The sequence below is a fragment of the Thunnus albacares genome, chromosome 11 (assembly GCF_914725855.1).
Source record: "Thunnus albacares chromosome 11, fThuAlb1.1, whole genome shotgun sequence".
In the NCBI taxonomy this organism is placed as follows: domain Eukaryota; kingdom Metazoa; phylum Chordata; class Actinopteri; order Scombriformes; family Scombridae; genus Thunnus; species Thunnus albacares.
The window spans coordinates 9,897,560-9,920,938 of NC_058116.1; the positions used below are offsets into that span (position 1 = coordinate 9,897,560).

Below are 23,379 nucleotides of genomic sequence, written 5' to 3' on the forward strand. Positions count from 1 at the left end.
GGTCATCTAATTCTAATAATGGGTTTGTCTTGTTTACTTTCTGAAAAATTCAAGTGATGACTGAAATTAAATTGACCCTGTGGCAAGGGCATATAATAAGACACAGCCTAGTTTTATTTTGGATTAATTTAAGAATAAAGTTGATCTTAAAGCTGCCTTAAATTAAAGTAAAGCATGGCTCATGGATTCAGGTTTCGTGTTTTCTGAAATAGTCTCTGCAGTGGCAGCTCTGCACCTGAACTTTATTCAACAGGACTGTGAAACTGTAGTCTTACATTATCGATTCATTTGCTCTGAGGCAGACAGGCTATCCATCATGGCACAACTTTGCCCTGCACGTGTCAAAAAAACTTTCACCAAACTTTTTTTCACTGATGATGCGCGCTGGCCTCTTCCCGTCCAACTGACAAGCTTTCAGCACAATGCTGTTTAGATGGAGCTTCACATACACACACACGCTCAAGCATATTCACACACTAAAAAACAAACGATTATTAAAGTCAGCTAGAAAGTTAATCATATCGCTTGGACTGCTTGTTTTATAGAGGGAAAATGTCTCCCCCTTCCTTGCTTCTGCGCCTTTACGCACGGCGGTCTGTGCAGACATTTAAACCATAATGCCGTAAAAAGAGCTCTCCACTAACCTCGCATTGGTGCAGTCGTTGTACAGAGTCTCGAAGTCTTTTCTGGAGATGAGTTTACAGCGGTTCACCCCGGGTTGGATGGCGCCGAGCCCTCTGAGGATGCGGACCTGCTCCACATTGCACACCACCGGCGTGATCTCCAGCCGCTTCAGCTTGGTGTAGACCGTGTGCAGTCCACCGACCAGGTGCTTCAGGAACAGGTCGAAAGCCTGAGGAAGGCAGATGAGCTCGCAGCCGTCCACGGTGAAAGAGGCCACTTTGGCACCGCGTAACTCGACCATCTTGCACTCATTGTTTTGCGGTATGTTTTCAACAGGCGATGGAGTCGAATATACGGGTTTGCCGGGTGGTAAAGCCGCGGTCGGGGTCGGGATGCCCGGGCTGCTGGTGGCGAGGAGCTCTGATCTGAACAGGTTCTGTCCGGGTCCAGATGGGGGGGCCAGGGATGGAGACGGTGATGAAGTTGTCGACGGCGGGGACGTCGTCGCGGAGGGAGTCGAGATCGGAGGCGGTGGGACCAGAGGAGTTGGTGGGATCAGAGCAGCCGGTACGGCCATGGTCACCTACAGGAGGGGAAGAGAGTAGCCGAAGTTCAAAGTATAAAACCCAGCCTGCCGAGATACCCCTAAATGAAAGAATCCACCAGAGTTTAGCTCCTCGGATAAGTTGGGAAGTAAAAAGAGCTGCCGAAAAAAGGCGTGCTGAGTGAGGGGTTTGGGGGGGCTGAGCGGCGGGACAGTGATCAAAGATAGGAGGAGGAATGACAGGAGGAAAATGAGCTGAAAAGTGCAGCTCCGCTCTGTGGATGAGTTGTTGTTGTCACACGGTACAGAGAGGGAGGAGCTAGGGGACAGTGGAAGCCTTTGAAGAACAGATAACTGTGCTTTGGCTACCTCTGAAATGTTTCAGGTCTTTTAAAATGTTACATCGATTATTCCACATAAAGTAGTTCCGGTTATATCAAATCATAATCGTGTAAACATATGCATTTATTGTTTTTTTATCTGTGGTCAAAAGAAACATGCACTCACTGGATATATCAGATTTTTTTTCCTGGTTCTAACACTGTAATAGTAATACAGGTTGCACCTGCTATCCAACTGTATGCAATCCCACTGCTCCACATTGATCCTCTAGAGACTCTACATGAGCACCAAAATGATTTAAGACAAACTTTTGCAGGACAAACTTTTGTACTTTCATTTTGCATACCTGAAATGTCCAGTACAGACTTTAATACTGCAATATACTTTAATACCTTTTTAATAACTCCTCTGATTATTGTATTTACACGCATGTCATTTTCATATGAAGTAGAACATGGACGACAGTTATTAAAACGCTCATCAGATCTGCACAAAAATAAAAGTACTGTCGGATAATGTGGACATACAGTTACCTATCAAAGTTTTACTGTAATTACTGATCTCCAACAGATAGCATTTTGAAAGTTAAACTTCTGTCCATTTCAAGTTAAATACACATAATAACTATTTTATTATGTAAGAATCACAGGTGTCGTCAAACAATATGTCCTATGAAAACAGGGTTAAAAATGTTACTGAACTCAAATTTGCTGCACACATAAATGCACCAACTGAAGAAACCAAATCCCTTATATCACCAGAGCCCATTCAGAATTTGATATTGTGTGAGAGGACTGGGAAATACTAAGTTAAAACCTAAAAGAAAAAAAAATCAACATATAAACACTGACCATAGAAATAGTAATTGTTCACTTTTTGGGTGTTGCACAATGATGCAGTGTCATCTTTAGCCACAGTACACACACTGCACAACCAACGGACAGACAGAACACTAGTTAGTTGAGGGGTTGTACTATTTTATGAGGCTGAGTTGTGAACCAAGTTTGACCCAGCTAGAACGTGAACTCTCGAACTCTCTCTCTCGATCTCAATCTCAATCTCAGACGGTACAGGAAAGAAGGATAAAAGCAGAGAGGGAAGAAATGCAGCACTGTGTCATGGTGTAGGGTCAGATCCATGTACAAGTGAAATAGGTGCAGCTCTTATAGACTTTATATGTCTATTCAACCAATGAATAGAAGAAAAGACATTTCTTCTTGCCTTTCTCATCAAACCAATCATTTGTTGTAAGACAATGAACTATGTTAACATGCAGCAGAGTTATCCTAAGTGGAACCTATTAAAATTAGGGCTTACATATGTTAGATAGGATCAGTAAACAATACTTTGCTTTTATGTTTTCTTCATAGTGTGGCAGAAAACCATATGTGGACTTTCTTTTTTCTTATTTGCAAGACGTTGATTTGGAGATTTGTGAACATTTAAAACTATTTTTCTTGGTCAGTCAGCACAGCCATAAGTTTTTACTTACCATAACCAACTTGGTCATTTTCTTAAAATTTCCAAACAACCAGAGTCTTGAGACACATTATATGAAACCATATGTCACAGCCTTCTTAGTTTTAATTTTGTTAATCACACTGTTTTTATTACAATTGTCTATTTTCCCTTAGATATATGTATTAATTGGCATTTCGACAGTGCATCAGTACTTATGTATTCTCATTAGGTGGAATGAGGTGGTGCCTGTCAAGAAAAGTGATGCTTATCACAGTCTAGATTTGCCTTAATATTCTGTATATTCCTGTTGTCCTGTTGTGTCAGATCAGTTTTAAGATAAGCAGTGTGCCATTTCAAAATTATCATTCAGGGAAAGAGGTAGCTTGTAGTGTAAAATCAATAGCTGCTTAAAATTCATTGCCAGGCAATCCATTTGCCCTTTATGTTGCTAACCTTTCACTTAAATATGCACCATATTAAGATTTCATTATATACAATGAATGTCACAACAGTTTGCCACTATTTCTCTTGTTTGCACGGGTTAACTGCAAATCATTGTGCTTGTAATGTCTGAAAAATGACTTCATTAACATTATGCGGGAAAAAAGGAGAATATATGAGCCTGAGAAGCCTAATAGGTATTAAAAGGCACCACAGGATATGTATGATGTTTTCGATACCGATGCCTTTCAACATACTGGGTGGGCTGACCCCAGTTATGAAAACACAGCATAACAGGAAAAGGTTTGTATACTGGTACTGTGCATTAAGCCACAACACTTTCATGTAATTCAGCACAAATGCAAAATCATTACTGGACGTAAAAGTCAGGTATGAGAACTTATCTTGAAAGGAAACAGCTTACAAAGAAAACTTACTGTTTCCTTTTGACATAAATGTAATATATTTTCTTCAGATACAATAGCACAAAGTAGCAGCAAAAACAGTTGGAAATTAGTACTAGGAATGAAGTTTCCAGTGTGACTGAATACTTGGTCAACTAAGTCACATACACAGCTAACAGTTTTCCTAAAAGTACACAGAAGTACAGTACATGTGGATGAGATTGCGGTAAACAAATGACTATGTCAAAATGTAATCACCCAGTATGATGTATGGCATCAGGAAAGTGTTTGAAAATGTATGGATATGGGACAAGACTTGTGTATGATCAATGACACAGTATATTGTTTGATGTAATAATTTATTCACCCCATAAAGCTTTGATAAAACAATGTTGAAAAGCAATTTAAATTGAATTCATTTAAATGTCAATTCTCATGGTTAGGATTTTTCTATAATTGGCTATTTAATTAAAATAATTTTCATAGTCATTAATACAGCCAGCAACTTGTAGCACACTGACGTGTTTTAATTACATGGTATTAACAAAATTGATATGCTTTAGAAAGCATGGTGAATAAGAAATAATTAGACCAATCATGCATCATCCTCTTATGGACATTAAGTGTATCACAATATAATTGATGAACTTAAAAAACGAGAGAGATAAATAACTTTAATTGTACGGAGTTGGTGTACAGAGCTTGGAACAAAGCATCATACTTACGATGTATTATATTTCAGAGGCAATTCATTATCTGTAATATCACTTAGCTCTCTGTGCCCAGCACTCTCCTCTAACCTATGATTACATGACATTTGAAGGCATTGATACTGTGTAGTCTTTTAAAATGTCCTTTTACCTAGTCTGCATAAATCTTCGAGCTGCTTTTCTGCATGGGCAAATAAGGGAGAGGGAGGGGGGAGTCTGCCTCAGAGTTAAGAATCATTTAGATGCTTGGAATAAAGCATCTATTGATCATGAATATTTGTTTCTCCAAGGTTACACTGCCTTGACCCCATCTATCCTTAGACACCATCCAACACAAACATGCCACTTGGGGTGAAGGGGGAGATGTCAGAGAGCACAGTGATGGTGGAGGGCGCGTGATAATATTATACATTGGCCACAACAATTTCTTTATCAGTTTAGGCCATCTCTCATAATGTTAACTTATCGAATGTTTAAGTGAAAGTGTCTGTAATTTTCTAATCAGATCCACCAACTTGTCAGTCACAATCCAAAATGTGACTGTGACTCTGACAGTCTACATTAGAGCTGAAATGATTCATGCATTAGTCGACAAACAGAAAATTTATCTGCAAATATTTTGATAATCAATCGATTGTTTAAGCCCATTTTAATGAAAAACTCTGATAATTTTATGATTCCAGCTTCTCCAATCTTAGGATTTGCTTTTTTTCTGTTTATTTTATTGTAAATTGAACCTCTTTGGTTCACCCAGAGTCCACCCCGAACTTTGAATGGTAATTTTGACATTTTTTTAGACATTTTATTGTCCATTAATCAATTAATCAAGAAAATAGTCAGTAGATTAATCGATAATGAAATAAAAACAGCCCTAGTCTACTGTCCATAAAACTGCATTTCTGCCTCAGAGTTGTTACTTATACATAATTCACTAAATACTATATTTTTATGTGTAAAAAAGTGAAAGTCAAATCACCTTACTGTACATGTAAAGCATTTTTAAAATAACACATGCTGACCAAAGTGGCCGAAGAGAAGCATACAACAACAGAAACTGAAACTAAAGTTAGAAAAGTCAGAAAAGGAAGACAGAATGCCATACATAGCAAGGATTCTGGGAAATGAAGTCTACATCAGCCTTTTAGGTTCTCAGCTTGTACGCACCATCACAATTTCTTCAAGCAATGAAATTACAGAATGAGATCATTTAGTTAACCTAGAAGGACGTGCACTGTAATTTATACGGTAATTTATATGCACAATCTTCCACCACTTACGTACATACAACTGCTACAGACAGGACTTGGATTCAGCTGAGCTAATAATATGCTCCCTCACACAAAGTATGTAAAATAACAGCTTTCTGGTAATGTAACTACTCAAAAGAGGAGCAAATGGAGCTCACTTCATTTTCAAAGAGCCTGCCTCACCGATAGTCCCACAATTAGAGCAGTCACGGCCCACATCCTACAGTACTTCATTTGATGCCACGCAGCTTCCAATATAACTGGGGTGCAAGAAACAGAGATTTGTGGATATCTAAATTGCTAAAGCAGAAACCTGTATAAACAGCGGTAATTACCGGGCCATTGACAGTCTCTCAGTGTTGTGCTCATTCTGCCACAGCCACAGTGATTAAAATGAATCCTCATCGACTTCTCCATTAAAGTGCTGGCAGGAGCAATCCCGTGACCTTTCCCCATTGATTGAACATAACAATCACAATTCAATTGTAATGCAAAGAGAACATTTGTTATAATGTACACGAGATGCATGAGCCATTTCCTGGGAGCGGGGAAGGGTAATCAATGGAGTGACTCTTGGCGTGATGCAAGGAGAATGAGACTGTGTTTGCAGGCCCTAATTCATACAGCCTGCAGTGTATGATGGAAGGCAATGATATGCATGTAAACACTCTGATTTCTCTGTGCTCATCGTTCAATAGGATAACAACAAATCCTCATTTCTATATCCATACACACTAACAGCCCAAGACTGATTGGCAGTGAAGTTCATGTACAGTACACACAGCCTGATACACGCCTGATTCAATCTGAGATCAAAGTTTGATTCATGTATTATGTCATGTGGTGATATGTCTTCCAAATTATCCTTCAGAGAACGGCAACTACCATCTTTCAAGAGTGACTTAATATATGACTTCAGAGACAACAGGCAGTTGCCATGACACTTGAGCACTGACATAAACCTATATACTATCAGAACAATCTACAGTGAAGCTATACTGTATGTTCTGGTGATATTCGAGTAAGGACAAGCTTGTAAAAGCGTAATTACTAATGATTAGCTAAACTCAAGCAAGTGAAACCACAACTTGCACAATCCATGCACCACAGAAAAGAAAAGCATGATAGGCATAACATCCCACCGCCGTACAATCCCTCTTTAAAAGCTGCGCTCGATCATGTCTTTCAAAAACTGTCTTATGAAGAGTGTATGCGAATGATGTCCTTAAGGGATTTCTTTTTAGAATCAGGAGATTATAGTTTACACGGACATTAAACAGATTAAACCAGCCAGCTCTCTAAAGGCAGTTTATCTAATGGAGAAAATGTGGTATGCTAATTGAGAAATTCCGATGGTAAAATTATATTTAAACCCCTCTCTGTCTCTCTCTCTCTCTCTCTCTCTCTCTTTCTCTCTCTCTTTCTCTCTCTCTCGCCCTCTCTCTCTCTCTCTCTGCTGGAGGATTTTAGTTTGGCTTGATGAAATCAAATGGCTAATCACAGCTATAAGCTGTGAGACATTGGCTGACTGAAACAGTGTTTGCTATGCTAAAAGGTAATTGTCTCGGAAAACTTCATCGATGACAGATTCAATTCCATTTAGTAAATGTTTAATAAATGCTGTACAAACAGGCAAGCCTATCTCGCAGTGCTTAGAAAACAAAGGGAAACTTTAATTGCTTTAATCATCCCTAGCTTTGACGTTGTTATTGGCCTTAAAAATAGCAGTTAACAGAAACTGTCCTGCTGAGGAAATTGAACCACATTTGGAAAACGATCCATAATTAAGATAGGGCATCCCAAGCTGCTAGGTCCAGGCAAACTGTTGTGACTAGGAAAAACATTCCTAGTCATACAAAGCTATTCAATTAACAGAAAGACCCAACGAAAACAACCTCCCTATTATGTATCACTTACTTTAATCAGATTGAAAGCGATTGTATCCCTTTTTGAAAATCCCTTAACACAAACATGTTAATTAACAGATAGGAGGGTGGAAAGATGTATTTTTCATTAGTGGGTGAAATAATGTTCCCCTTTAACATCAAGGAAAATCAACTGCTTACTGCAGTTAAACCAGTCAGCGGTGTAAATTCCCTGCCAGCATTTTTATTTAAAACCTCATTAATGTGTTTCAACCCAGCATAGCTGTACCTTTAATCTGCACTAAAAGGAAATAATGCGTTTCCTGCTTTATTTACCAGCCTTACTTAACAAGTGTTCCTGTACAATTAGAATTGTTAATAGATCTGGAAACAAAAGGACTTTGAAGGTGGGAAAGTGCTGACATTATTTCACAGGGGAAAAACACTCTTGAGAAAAAAGATCTGCTGTAAATGTAGTTTCCTGGAACACAGGCGCGCTGCAATGTTGGTCTCTCTCATTAGAAATGCCATGCACAGGACATAAATCAAGGCCCGTAAAACATTTCATTGCCACACAACACTAAATTACACACTTGCTGGTTTGCCACACTGATTGTGTTTAAACATTGTAATTTTACTTTATTCCCATTAAATCTATGCAGAGTTTTACAATCCATAAACAGACTATCTGCAATAAAAGTTAATAAATGTCAGAATTTGCATTTGGAAAAAAAAAAAACACCCTGGTACATTTTTCAAATATCAATCTATGAACCTTTCAACATTTCGTCAAACAAAATGCTAATTGTACCTTTAGGAATTTAGGAGACAAGTGACAAGAAATGAGATGCAATGTCCTTTAGAATCAGGAAATCAGCTAAACTGGAATACATTAAGTGTGAGACCAAAGCAGAGAAGTGGAGAAGGACTGTTGTTTAGAACAAAAAAATAAGTAAATAGGATTCTATGATGTGTTGTCACTGAGCAGTGACAGGATATATATTCATGTCATGAGTTGCAAATCTATACAGTTTTCTATATGTTCAAGTGTAATTGCTCTTAAGTAGTATAAACACTTGTTTGTTAGCCTATTCTGTTGACTACTGTTTCATCTCCACCTCCCTTTTCTCATCTTTCTGTTATTGAATGATACTGATATAAGATACATGACACTGCTATAGATCAGATATCTGAAAAAATACTGTATTACAGTGATTACGACAGAAAATAACATAGTTAATATGTTAACTGTGAAACTGACCTTTTGTAGGCTGTAGTTTCAGACATTAATCTGGGTTAGGGTTAGGGTTAGGGTTATGGTTAGGGTTAGGGTTAGGGTTAGTTTTAGGGTTAGGGTTAGGTTTTATAAATCAGAGCAAGCAATCTTATGCTATTTTATAAACTAAGGATTCACCGACCCAAATAAAAATCAAAATAGTTTATTTATCATGACCAACATATGAAACTGATATTATAGTGTATAATATGATACTAAAATGTCATATTATGAGTTAAAACAAGTTATTCTTCACTTCAATATCCAAGCTGCAATACATCAAACAGTCTTGGCAGGGCAGGACCGTGTGCTATAATCTCTCTCAGTTTGCAGTAGGTCACAATGCACTGCTGACTTAATAAACTATGCATCCAACAACAATGATTATTGATGTCATTCTTCAAAGGTCCTTGAGAGGATCTCGATGCAGCAGCGATTCAACCTTTCGTATTAATTCAAGCTTGGCTAAGATTGTACCATCTGGGCCCTTGTACTTCATGATTAATGCCAAAGAGTTGATTCATATGTGCAATTGGAGTTTAATAAACAAGGATTTGGGAGTTAAATGGCACATACAAATGCTTGGGATGAACTCATTCATAGTATCTAATTTGTGTTCTTGGTAATAAAGCCCACTCATAATTGCTCACTACAATCATCTTCCAGATACACAAATATGGGGATTTTGTGATTAACATAATGTGTTTCTTCCAGAGAAGAAAATAATCCTACAATTCTAAGATGCCTTCAGACATATGTACATAATGTTCTGTATTTGGTCCAAATTAACTTACCACTGGTGCAGTGTGATTAACACTGGCATAAAAAATAATTACTGTTCATCATTGTACAGATTAAGCTCCAACAAACTTTTCCCTTTAAAACGACATTGTTTGTACTAGACATTATGGCTTTGCAAACAAAATTAACTTTGTAATCCCTCTCTTGCTCACATTCTCTTGGTCTCTTTCAATGTCACACTACTCACTGCAGACATCATACAGTAAAGCATCGGGGCTGCTGATAGTATCCCATATCTGACACAGAGGCACCACACAACAGTGACCTCTACAGGAACACAGAACACATCAACTGCAATCTAGTTCATGCTTGCTTTAATACTGTTACTGTAAATACCTCTGCAGGCCTCTCACATGTTTTCAGGTCATGCACCCCAAAATAGATGCATCAAACCACTAACCTAGAGGGATTGTGTTCTACAAAATATATATATTTGTTACTGTGATTTTGTATTTGATGTTATTCTATTTATCATGTTATCAAATAACCTCAGTGTGATAGTGGTTCTTATAGATGCTTTGACTTTATACTATACAGTGTATAGTGTATAGGATTATAGTGTAATAATTAAATTAAATTCTTCCTTATTTTCCTTGGATCTGGCACAATGACCAATCGGGACTGATAGGTCATTTTGCAAATGTTCACAATGGTTACACAATTTAATAAATCGTTTTTATAGAGAAACTTTACATATAATCCAATTTTAACATAAGAATCTTCACTTTAAAATACTGTTGAGATTGTTGATGTTACAGTTTTACTACCAGCTGCATATTGTGGCAGATCAAGATGCAAACATACATCATGACAAGGTGTCCTGCAAACAGGTGAGGCTGCTGCATATCAACAAGTAATGCCCTCACATACTCCAACCCCTCTGCTTTTAGTTGAAGACAAAGAACAGTGCAGAGCAGTGTCTTTAGTGGGGTAGAGGAGGAATGGGAGGGTGCCAAGCCACGCAGACCACAGCCAAGTGCAGGATCACGGAGGAGGAATGAATGATGCTCAGATAAGGGACAAAGCAAAGAGGGCAGACCAAACAGGAAAACTAAGAAGGGAGAATGTGCGGGGCGTTGCCTGCCTGAGCAGGAAAATGTGCTGATACGAGTATGTTGTATTATTTTTTAGTTGTGTTGTGTAATGTTGCGCTCTGTGTCTATTTTTTGTTGTTGTTGGGTTTTTTTTTAACTGAAGAATTAATCCAAGAAAACAACCCAGTTCAGTTAATGCTACACGATCAGAGAATAACTTTGAGAAACTCGGACAGTTATTTTATGAGATTGTAAACAAAGCCTTTAAGGTTTGGAATCAAAACAGCTAACATAATATGGTCTTGCAAATAAGAACTCCTACATCCGGAGCTCCGCTAGAATCAAATCCATCGCTCCTAGACCCAAGGCCCATCTGTCTGCCAAATCTGTTGAGGTTTTGAGATATCTAGTCAACAGAGGCAGACAAACTAACTAACTAGACGGGAACGTATAACTTCTTTGGTGGAAGCAGTAAATCTGTTTATTGTAATGCTATGCATCTGCAACGAATTTGTGCAGTGGCAATGGATACTAGAAGTAAATGAACTACCACTGAAGAGCACCACATCTGACACTTAAATTTGATGTGTGGAGGTAAAATATGCAATTCTTGAGCTAATGTTCTCATGGCATAATTGTAGACCTAAAAATGCAAAATTAGTGATTGAGAATAGGGCCAGAAAGGAAAAAAAAAAAACGTAGGGTAATCTGCCTCTTTTCCCACACAAGGGACCAGGAGAACACAGGCTATGTTGTACCCCCCTTTCCTTCTTACCCGAGTTCTCCTTTATGTATTCAAATTCACTTCAGCAGCATAAAATTCTCCCAAGAGACAGCATTGTCCTCCTGCTTGTCCCTTGGGCTTCCCATCTCTGAGTAACATCTCTTCACTCCACACAATTTAGCCCCACACCTAGCAGAAAGACTTTTTCCACAGCACCCTCTTTTTAAATAGTTCAATGCAATTTAATGAAAATTAATTAAAATACTTTTAAAAAAAAAAAAAAAAAAAAAACCATTGAATACGCAGAATGCTTAAAGGCTTTGTGCAAATGATTCCAGCTCTCGGTTTTTAGTAGGACAGCCTGAAACAAATGTACTGAATAGCCTTTCACTAGTTGTACCCCCTGAATAATAATCTCTGTTGTGTTATTATGTGTGAAAATAAAGGGTACACACATGTTCCCTCTCTCTGTCTCGTTGCATTCAGGAAACTTAGAATGGGAAATTTTACACTGATGGCTGAGTTGCAATTGCAGTTACAAATGTACGAACACTATACTTTCATAATAACGCGGTCCAAGTGCTTCAAAAGGCGCGTAGGTCTGCTCTAGTGAACTTGAATGTGTGGTCCTTGGTGCATAAAGTAAGCATAAGGCCAACTCTATAGCAATGAGGCTTTATTGAATGAAATGAAAAGCCTAAGGCATCAGAGTTAATACATTAACACAAGGGAGGACTAACAGACAAAAAATACTAAAAAATGAAATAGAACAAACGATAAAATGGGAATTAATGATTATTCTGGCTTTCACACTGAGGTGGTGATTATAAGTTATCGTCTAAGAATGTAGATGTGTAATGTTTTTGGCAAAATATAAATTAATATAAAACACCAGTGTGGACTTACTGTACAGTATCTTGTCTGATATCACGAAGGGTTCTGCCAGAGGCTCTCACCACAGAAAAATCATCACATAAACCACTTTTGTGGGAGTGATTCCAAAGTATTACAATATTATCATATCTATTCACTGCTAGCATGATGCAAATAGGCTCAATGGCATGCTTGCCTCTACAAAACTCTCCCACAGGGTTCTAATAAAACAGTACAATTTCCCACTCTCCATTCTCCCTCAGAAACGTACCAGTCTGCAGCTCTGTGATCTGCGACAGACAAAATGAGACGCAGCAGCTACAACAGAACTGAGACACAGTCGGAGTATTCCCTGCGCTCCTTGAATAGATAATGCTTTTCCTTCACATTCCTTTATTCTTTCAAAAAGAATGCATCAGAGGCCAAATATTAATTCTTCTCGTCATATGGAGGAGCTACGCAAGTGGCATACTAGGATGGGCTTTTGAATGATTAAGGGAACACATAAAGGGTTTCTTGTGGCGCTTTGAACTTTCTGCAGAGTTCTGAGCACTCTCAACTTATTCCCCACTCTGCAGGAGACTTGATGTTAAAAGACAACATTAATGAAAGCTCTGTAACAGGTAGAGACAGAGGGATTAATGCAATCTAAACACAGCAAGCCTCTCAGAACTGGCTCTGGCTAGCAGGTGAATGGGGAAACACTTTTCTTCACTTTTCCTCTTTCCTCCCACCATGAATCTCCTTTAAAGAAATGCCAATAGATCTGATTGCCTAATACTCTATTCCCTCCCTCTCTCCCCAGGCCCATGAAGATGCACGTGTGGGGGAATCACTTCAAGGAATGACATTGACTGGGGAAGTGCTGACTTGCACCACTGTTTGTCTTTTGATGTGAGAGATCAAATCAATGTACACGGCGTTCTCCGGGCAATGTGCAGGCAGATTAGCATTAGCCTGAAGGTGCCTGCTTGCCCTCAATCATTAGCGTTTACTCTCAAAATAATCAGGATTTACTCAGTGCTGTTGTGCACTGCATTGATAGGTGCAAAAAAAAGGCATAGCATTTAAGACAGAGGGTAATGTAAGGTTGTCATTATGAGACTAAAACCTACATAAGCCATAGACACTGCCTGACACTGACATTTGTTATTGGTGTGAGCTGCGTTATTTGTCACTGGTCTGGTGTGCAATGGTGCCTTCACATGGAAAATACCACGATGAGATCTCCTGAGTGCTTAAGTCAGATGGATTGAATGCTCTTGAACACTGATAAAGGTTGATTTCAGGTTGTGCCAACATTATTGTGGGCAAACTAATGCAGAATAATTGTCATATTTTGTCCTGTCAAAACCCAGAACAATGACATATTTAGTTCTCTAAACTTTGCTTTTGCATCACTGAGGAAAAATTAGCATGTTATTTAGTATATTTGGATTTATACTAGACACAAAGTACTTAAACAGTAATTGTGTGAAGAAACTATTAAGGGGTGCAACTTTGAGATTAAAAGGCACAAGGATCTTGGCAGTGCATTTCTGCCACATTTGAATTCATACTGTTTGCCTGTAACTTCATGCTAATGATCAAAGTTGAGGGTGGGGGGGGGGGGATTCTCCTGAGTGCAAGTTATGAAGATGAGATGAGGAGAGAGAGGGAATGGGAGAGGGAGAGAGAAACTGCTTTGCTGCCCTGCTTTGAACACTTTTACACTTTCCAACAAGCTTTGTTTTTTAATTGGCTGAAATTAATCTTAGGGATGTAGATGCCTGATTTGCATTCATTAAAACCCAACCAAAAGAAGTCATGCTTAATTCCAATCAAATTTGCTTAATTATGCATGGCGAGATATTCCCAAATGAGCTGTGGATTTTTGTTAGACCCTTTTTTTGTTTCCTATAGCAAATAAAATGTAATGAAGCTGTCTTTTTGTGTTTTACTGAATGTTGAGGAGCATATGAGGAGCACCTTGAGCCTGGGCTGAAAACAATATTACTGCTAAAGTAATTATAAGAATCTGCATTTTTCATTGTTAATTGTGGATGTCAGCATCATTAATTTTAATTTACGGCAGGCAATAAAATTAAGAATACTTTGTGCTGATGTTTTAAATCATGCCTGTGAAGGGGACACATAATGCAACTTAAATCTCAAGTAGATATTGATTGGGGTGGATGGTCTTTTCTATGAATCTTAAATAGGCAGACGCTGGGAATCTGCTTGAGACTTCACTTTTACGAGTTAACTCCAGCACCAGATAGCACAAGTGAAATACAATTAAAGAAGTGTCAGTTTATGCACGCACGCATATGTGCTCATGCACTGACGCACTTAATCAGCAAACTGCATAACAACAGAATGATGTTGAACTAGATAACATAAGGGTTAGGTGTTAAGTCGTCATACAATGCAAAGTAGTCTATCCATGACTAACTTTTCCAAGGAGAGTACAGAGTGAGAACACACCTACTGTACGTATCCAAAATAGAATAAATCTGCACTGTGCTACCTTTCTCTTAGCAATTTCCTTAGTCCTTGTTTTGTTATTTTGACAGTCATATTAATTAGATTGTCGGACATTGTCAGGCTGTTTGTACAGCAAGTATGAAAGCAGATTGGAGGAGTTTGAGATGCAATACTGTACAGTATGTGGTCTATGGGGGATGACATTATGTGTTTCTGCTTCAACACTTGATTTATAGCTTCATTTGGACCGTGCTTGTACGAAACACATCCTGCTGCTGCAGGAGCTTTAGTGCATTGTAGTCTGAAAACAAAGGAAGAATAAAATTGATCTTTCTGGACACACACAAAATCAATGAATGGCTATTTCCTGTTCCATGGCACGTTAGTCCAACTGACTTGCTCAATCCTTGAACTTTCCTTGTCTCCTCATTGCTGGAGAAGAAAGGTCCTCAAAGTTCAGTGACAACTTAAGATGATGTCATTTCAGACCCTTTGGATTTAGAGAATTTCTGTTTTCACTCTTTGCCTCGAGCCTAAAAAGAAAACATTGAAAGGGCTCTCTCTTATCTTAAGTTTGCTTGTTTGCTTATTACAACGATGAGCTTATTCCATGTTTTAAATTCATATTCTGTTGACTTTGCTTTTGTAGTAGCCTACTTTTCTATGAAATAATACTGAGGTAACTGTTACAGCTAAAGGGGAAAAAAAACCTTACTCATAAGTGATTATGTCTTGAAATGTGTGAACTGATTTAAAGTCAGTGTGCTTGGCTATTATTCCAGAGGATGTGTTTGTACCTGCTGTACAGTGCATTCTGTTCTCCAACAAGGTGATTGTGTTTCCAACACAAAAAAAGACTCTACAGTGATGTTCAATTGTTCTCTTTCAGGCTGGCTGTTAGCCAGTGGCTCCTTCATGACACATGGAGCTGGTACACTATCAGCTCCCTTCTCCTCTTCCTGTCTGCTTTCTTGGCGGTGACTGAAGCAAGTCACTCTAATGCAACAATGATGGTGATTTCACTCTGCTTATCGAAGCGAGTAAGTACTTAAGCAGCTGCTTGTACTTTGATCCAATTTACTTCCTGAACGTGTGCTTCCTCATGCACAGTAAACAGGCCTGCCAGAGTTGTCATTAGTTCAAAGCCAAGGCAAATAGTTCACATGATTATTGTTTGCTCATTTTTTGTTCTGCTTTGTACAGTAGCTCTGTTAACAGACGTCAGTTAACTTAAGTGACAGGCCCTCTCAATATAGGGCATATTTCAGGTATCAATTTGTACGTTATGGCAGTGGCTGTAATTCAATATTGCCAGCGGAGCTCTGGAGGTTGTATGGAAAAGCCATAAGTTGAATATTGCAACCTTTAACATCATTGTGTGCTTGACTCTTCCCCAAGGACAGGACAGATAAAAGATGATCAGTAAGAAAATTGATAGCACTGATTTAATAAACATCCTCAAAATGATCTCTGTGACCTGCAGGTAGCGCGGCAGTCACTCGTACTTCGCCTGGGTTAAAGAATCAAGTGAGATGATTCATTTGAGTGACTGGGGTAGTTGAGTTTGATGGATCATTCCTAAAAGCATCATTGCTAATCTTCAGCTCCTCTTTTTTAGGTTATTCACAGATCAGTGAGTTTTCCGGCTAATCCTGGACCTGACGCTGCTCTTGTCTGTGTACATGGTATTCATCATACTCTGACAGGAAGAGTCCTTCAGACGACAAATAACCTTCAGAGAGGGGAGGCAAGCAGTAGGTGTGCAGTTATTTTGGATACATTTCACAGTGGAGTAGGAAAGCTGCATGGGGAGATGTATGGTGTCCTTGTTGGGTGCGGAGAGATGGACCCCTCTCCGTTTCCTAGCATAATCATTCTGAGCCTCAGCCATGCCTTCGACAACTCAATCAGACAGCCCTCTACCTGTAAAGTGGCTGGGTTGATTTGATTGCCATTTTTATTGGATCCCGGTCACATAAATCAAACCAATGGGGACGGCTGTACAGACGTGACCACTCGTCATTCGCTAGTAGCCTTGGAAACATTGTTTCGGGGGCCGCGTGGCTGTCATTGGAGGTAAATCAGGGGTCTGAAGTTTCTTTCCCCCAACAGAGGAGCATGGAGTTAAATCATCTTGAAAATTGATGTCACTGTGCGCAAGTGTTTTCACCTATCCCTAGGATAGAGTCCCATCAACTGGTGACAATGTCAGCACTTTTACCCTTCTCTCAAAAAAGGATGATTCCTCTCCTCAGGCCTGGAGGCCTGTTTTGGCTGATAAGAGCTACCAAGTTTTTACCTTTTTCCAATACAGAATTTTGTTAGCTTGTTTATGAATGTGTAATATAATGTTTTGCTGCTAATCCTAACAACTATAAACCTTAAAGTTGTGCTGGCAAATATGCAATAAACTTTTTGTAGTAAATTAGTTGCTAATTTCTGATCTGATGTAATGTATAAAACAAATCAGAAGGCTAAACCTATTGTTCAAATAAGGTATTCTAAAGGAAAGTAGGCCTAAGGTAAACTCATAGACCCTGTCTTTGAAACTTAATACATTGTTCATCGCTAAGCACTGTCTGGTGAGCTTTTTGATTCAGTGTGAACTGATTAAGTCTATCATGTCCACCAGCGCTTACAGTGGGAACATATTAGATTAAATACAGGTAGCTAATTTCCTCCTCTGCATGGGTGAGTGGGAGTATGAATGAAAGTGATGTAAAATTAATTTAGACCTCTAAAATTTTGATCACACCGAGGCTATTTTGGTTCTCATGATGACAAGTAATAGGAGGTTGTTGCTTTCTAACCTCACAATATTACCACATTTGCCTATAGGGCTTTCAGGATCAATTTCATTCAGCATAAATATCACTCGATCTGTGAAACAAATTAGAAATAATAAAAGCCATAAAAATGCACCCAAGCTCTATTGAGATGTCCCTCCTAGCCATGTGTCAAGACTGAAGACATTAATGATACAAGGAGGAGAGAAAATTACCATCTAGGATACGTCCGAACCAGTAAACTGGTAAACAAGCTGGCCGTTAGGAGTGGGGATGATTTGAATCAACAAGGGTGAACAGATATGGATACTCGGCGCATTAGTGTTAATAGGAATAGATTATGGAGGGATTTCGTGGAGTGACCTTCAGTGCACTAATTGAAATAGTATTCCGAGTCAGCAGTGGAGTAATCAACTTAAACACAGAATCATAAATCATCATGAATAGCGCTGTCACAACCAAGCCATTAGCCTCGTGTTTTTTCCCCAGCAACCTCATGAAAATATCTGCCACACCGATCCGTAGGTTAATAGGAACAGAAATGGCATTTAGAGTCTATTTGGATCAAATGTACTGTGAGCTTGAAAGTAGAACTTTGCTAATTTGCAGGTAATGTGAATTGATGTAGTAAGGGTTGAAGATAGTTCAGGCATCGAGTCAACACATTAACGCAAGAGCGTAGACACAAGAAGAGCTTGATAAAGCCTGGATCATAACGCTGCTTCGTGACAAGTCTTCTTTCTTTGTGACCAAGAGGTTCAGTATTAGCTAGATCTACTATCAGGCAGGGATGAGGTAATCATGTTGGGTTAGTGTGACCTTTGTCTTTTATTATTAATTATGGCTGACAAAAACACAATAAATTGTATTACCTTAGAGCTACACTTGCTGTTTCTTAATATGGGTCATCATTGCACAATCTTCAACAACACTATGTTTGTGTGTGATATTGCTGGTTGTTAGTAACTACACTCTTTATTAGCTCTAATCCACATGATGTAAGTTTATTTACTTATTATCACTCAATGCCACATTTATTTCAAGTATTGATACAGAGTGCTTTGTCAAAGTTTACAACATCTATATTAATATCAACAAGTGCTCTTGCAGTAAATAGCTTTTTAATTGCAACTAAAGTGAACGAATTAGATACTAAACAGTCGGTTAGCGTCAGTAAAACGTCTTTCACACAACAATACCCAGCAAACTTGTCAGAAATGCTGATAAGAGGGCCGATCCTGAGCGCTTACAAGGCATTAATCAAATAGCAGGTCTAATTAAAAGCGCTTTAAACAAAGCTTTTTTTCTAAATGTTGCTCAGGTATGGCAATAATTTTTGATCAGCCAAGCCTGGAAGACAAATAATTAGAACTGCCACAGCGGCCTGATGAGTGATGTCAGCATCTCCGAGTGACCTTCCCCTGCTAATTAATTTTCATTCCAGGGAAAAAAGACCCCGTTGTTGCACATTATTAATTGAGTTCATGAAAAGATGCACCTGATTAATTTTTGTTGATAATACTTGTCATTCTGGCCGCCGTTCGTAATCATTTTATGGGTTTTCATCTTAGTGTTTTTCAAAGTTGATCTAAGTCATCTTTACTGGAGATTAATTTGTCCAAAGTAGAGCTGCCCTGTCCCAAAAGACAACAGGGCCTCAGTCTATCTCACTTAGATGGCTGCTGAACACATGGTTTCTCTTTAACAGCAGTTTTTATTCATTTTTACCTAACACATTTATAGCAGGCACATTATTGGAGTAAGTATAAATAATTAACCTCACCAATTAATAATTAACTTTTATTACCAGACCGTGTTATGAATGTAGAAAAATACACTAAATTAAAGTTGAGATACTTTGTACAATAAAGTTATAAAGTTATTTAAAATAAAGATAAATGCTGTTTTAATTGGATTAATGCGTTATTGCTGAAACAATATGTATAATATCATTACAGGTGATATGATTGGCAATATCTGATGTACTTATCTAACATTTGAGAGGTTACAGAGCTAACACCATGCTCTGTCACTCAAGCCCTCATATCAGATAAGATTATAATGAATAAGATTATAATGAATATACATACACGCACACACACATACACACACACACACACACACACACACACACACACACACATATATATATATAAAATTTTACAACGAACATAACAATTTTACGATTTATCTGTAAGGAAAAGGGTTTTGTAGAAACTCTTTACATTAAATGGAAATCCTTCACAAACATGAGGTGTAATTGTTCCTGTAATTTTGGGAAGTGTTATCTGGTTTCAGATTAACCATGTGTCTAGACAGTTAACAGCACTGCGTTAAATAAAAATGCGGTGCGGCTGTGTTGTTTCAGGTACCTGTCAGAAAATGAAATACTATCCAAGAAAGACAGTTTGAGTAATAGGTCAATGAGCTTGAGGGCTTATCAGAAGCCATAACACAGCACAGCAGTTATAATACTGTGAGACAGAACTTTACAACTCTTCAAAGTTATCAGAACAGTGATCGTTTTGCTTCTCACCGTTCACATTGCAAAGCAATCCATTAGGAATGTGCACTTGCATGTATTTGATCGGCCAAAACAGTGCATTGCCAGATTAAGTCAAATTGCATTGGGACATAAATTGGATAAGGTTTAATTTCATTGGTCAGACAACCCTGCATTTTTTTACAGGGCCGTCTGCGTTGGCAACCACCCCATTTCAACACAGTGGCCTCATTCAGGCTGGTGACACGATGAGAGTTCAGGAGCAAGCCAGCACTCTGTGAAACTGATGTACTGGTGCGATGCACACAGATCCTTCCTGAGTTCGGAAACCTGCAGCAGCCCCTGCTTTTCCTGTTGCTGGACTATTTGTCAGAGAGCCAGCACAGATTAAAACAATATATGTGTATGACAGCTATGGGTTGGGGTTTGCCAGCATTTTATCAAATCTGTATACTGTGTCAAATCTGCTCTGCTGGTGGTGTTGCTTTCTAAAGTTAATAACTATGAACTTATTTTGGCTTGATATGGTCACATTGTTGTGGGGATCAGAACTGTTTGCCAAGATTATCAAGCCAGGAGGAGTTGATGGACTGCGCTGACAAGACACAGCAGCCGCTTTGCAGAGACAATCCAAAACCCTGCAAATTTAAGGCATGTTGTTCCATTAGATTGTTAGCATTATCTATATTACACACAAAACTGTTAGGCACAAACACTTGCTGTCAGCTGTATTTTCATTCACTTTGCCACAGTTATGCCCACACTTCTGAGCATTTTAACCTGTCCACCATAATAAGTCCAGAGAATGTGAATAGAACTAGTTGCATAATGCTTACAAACACGTACATCATTAGCAAATAGTAAGACGCAATAATAAATGACATAATCACCAGTAATGCCACTGACTTCCCATGAGCTCATCAGTCTTTAGTTTCTGACCAAACAGGAGCCAGTAAAAATATAAAACCAGTGCTCAGTGCCCTTCCCTTCCCTTATTGGACATGTTACAGTTCTTTCATTTTAAGGTGGGTGTAGCCTTGAAAAACTTACGTAAGAAGTCAAGCTAATATAATCTTCTACCATCTACATAATTGTCCTAGACTTTAATGCAATGCAGTTGCAAACCTACATGGGCACTTTTCCTTTATGTTGACTACTACATTATCATGTTGCTAGCATGTATCCCTGCAATATTGTGATTGTCACTCTTGATAACTTGCATGCTGACAAACTTTATCTAAGGGGTTAATCTTGGTGTCAGCACACAAGTGCGGAAAGCAATGTCAGACAGGTGAACAGACATTGTAAAGATTTATATTTTATTATGTAACATGAATAACCTGTTCCCTAATATTAGTGAGATGCTGCCTTCTCTGATCTGTGATGAACAAGAAACAAAATGAGATGGTGAAAACACTGCATATCATCTACATTCCAGAGGTTTTTTTAACTGTAGCGTGGGAGATCGTCCATAAGTATTTTGCTGCTTTTCTGCTTTCTCTTATGGGTGTTGCACTCATCAGCATTCATTTATTCCTTACCAAACCATAGGATGGGAAAGTTAGTCTTTGTGGAAGTCAAAGAGGACATACTGTTAGCTGTCACCTAAAAAAACAGCATTATTTTTAAACATTAGTTTATGAAATTTAACAACTTCATTAACTTATATAAGCATCCCACCATGCACCTAATCCTGTTAGCATCAAATAAAGTTTCACAATAGATGAATTTATCCACCCAAAAATTCCACCCAACCTTTTGTCTCTCGGTTAGCTAGTGACTAATTACCGTTAGCTAAACATTTAACATTTATTTTTGAGCTACATTAGCTTAAAGCTGGAGTGCGGGGCTTTGTCTCCCCCTTCTGGCAGTGAGAGTAAAGGGGGCGCTCGACTGTGATTGCAGGCATGCAGCATGTGCTCATGTGCACATGATGACAGTCACACAGAGGACCGGTAAAAACTGATATGAGTTGATGGTCCACTGGCCCAAAAACGTATTTTTTGACAGTCCACCAGCCCAGTGGAATTTGTTCCAGTATGTGCGATGGCCAGTACACCACTGGCCATAACCATAGGCTGTAAAAAATATGGACATAGTCACCGTGATGTCACCCCTTGGTTTGCAAACTGTTGATTTGAAGCGTAGATGTAGGAAGAGAAGCCTTGAGTTTAACGAGTTGACCATCGCCATCTTGGATTTGGCCATCGCCATGTTTGATTTTTGGAGCCAGAAGTGACCATATTTGGACAAGAGGGTTGAGCTGACCACAGCGCTAGCGGCTAGCTCTGTTAGCACAGTGCATTAACAATCTATGGTTAACAGTGATCTTGCTAATGCTAATGCTAATTTTCGCTATCAAAAAACAGGCCTAAAACCGTTAAAACAAAATGTACTCACCAGAGAAACTGATCATCCAACTCATTGATGGGTCTTTTATTAAAACCAAATGCTGAACAACACTTTCTGAGGCGATCACAATGTACAATTAACTTTAGGAAACTGAAAACACACTGTGAAATAGCAGCAGTTAGGCCTATAGTTACGTTACGTCGCCATGGTAGCAACTTGTCAATCACAACGTAGCCACGCCCTAAAGCATACCCTGCTTTATCGTCAAATTTAAATTAAATGGGACCATAATTTATTAAATGAACATCATGCTGTATTGAAGAAGACTTGAAACTACAAATTGAGATAATAATTCAATACAGAAGTAAGGTCATTTTCTCATAGACTTCCATACAATCAGACTTCATTTTGCAGTCAGTTGAGTTGCCCCCTAATGGCCATTAAATAGAATGCAGGTTTTTGGCACTTCCACATTGGCTTCATTTTTCAGCCCCGGAGGTTGCCGCTTGGCTGTAGCCAACTGTTGCAGCTGTAAAATGGTGGATAAACTGTTTTGAGTGTCACACAACCCCGGCAAAATTACTCATTTCACTATCAGAATTTGATCTATTTGGTCCTATAACATTTGGAAAGTCTAGAAGAAGCACAAGATTAACAGCCAAACAGCCAGCACGGGAATGTCGCACCGGACATGAGATTTAAAAAAGAGATTTATCTGGTGGTGATAGGCTTAATCAACATTGTGTGAACTCGTTTGGCAAGGGCTTGAATGTAACGGACGTTCATTTATATGTAAAAGTTCTGCACTGCAGCTTTAAGATGAATGTTAAACTAACACTAACGATTTTACTTTAGCTAGCATTGGTTAAAACAGTCCCTCTGTGGTGGTAGTGATATTTAAACTAAATGGATAAATTGTTTTTAAA

General features: G+C 38.7%; 1 protein-coding gene across 3 annotated transcripts in view; it reads right to left on the reverse strand.

The window, feature by feature from the left end:
* dachd (dachshund d) overlaps window positions 1-22,624 on the reverse strand; it is a 113,664-nt gene extending 91,040 nt beyond the window's left edge. For 2 of the 3 annotated variants that reach the window (XM_044365878.1, XM_044365877.1), the window contains exon 1: window positions 645-1,435. In XM_044365878.1, the coding sequence (XP_044221813.1) occupies window positions 645-1,201 (557 nt within the window). In that variant the 5' untranslated portion in view covers window positions 1,202-1,435. Of the gene's footprint in view, window positions 1-644; window positions 1,436-22,501 lie in introns of those variants that run through there. The other variant, XM_044365876.1, reaches the window with a different exon arrangement.
* Between the last annotated feature and the right edge of the window lie 755 nt (window positions 22,625-23,379).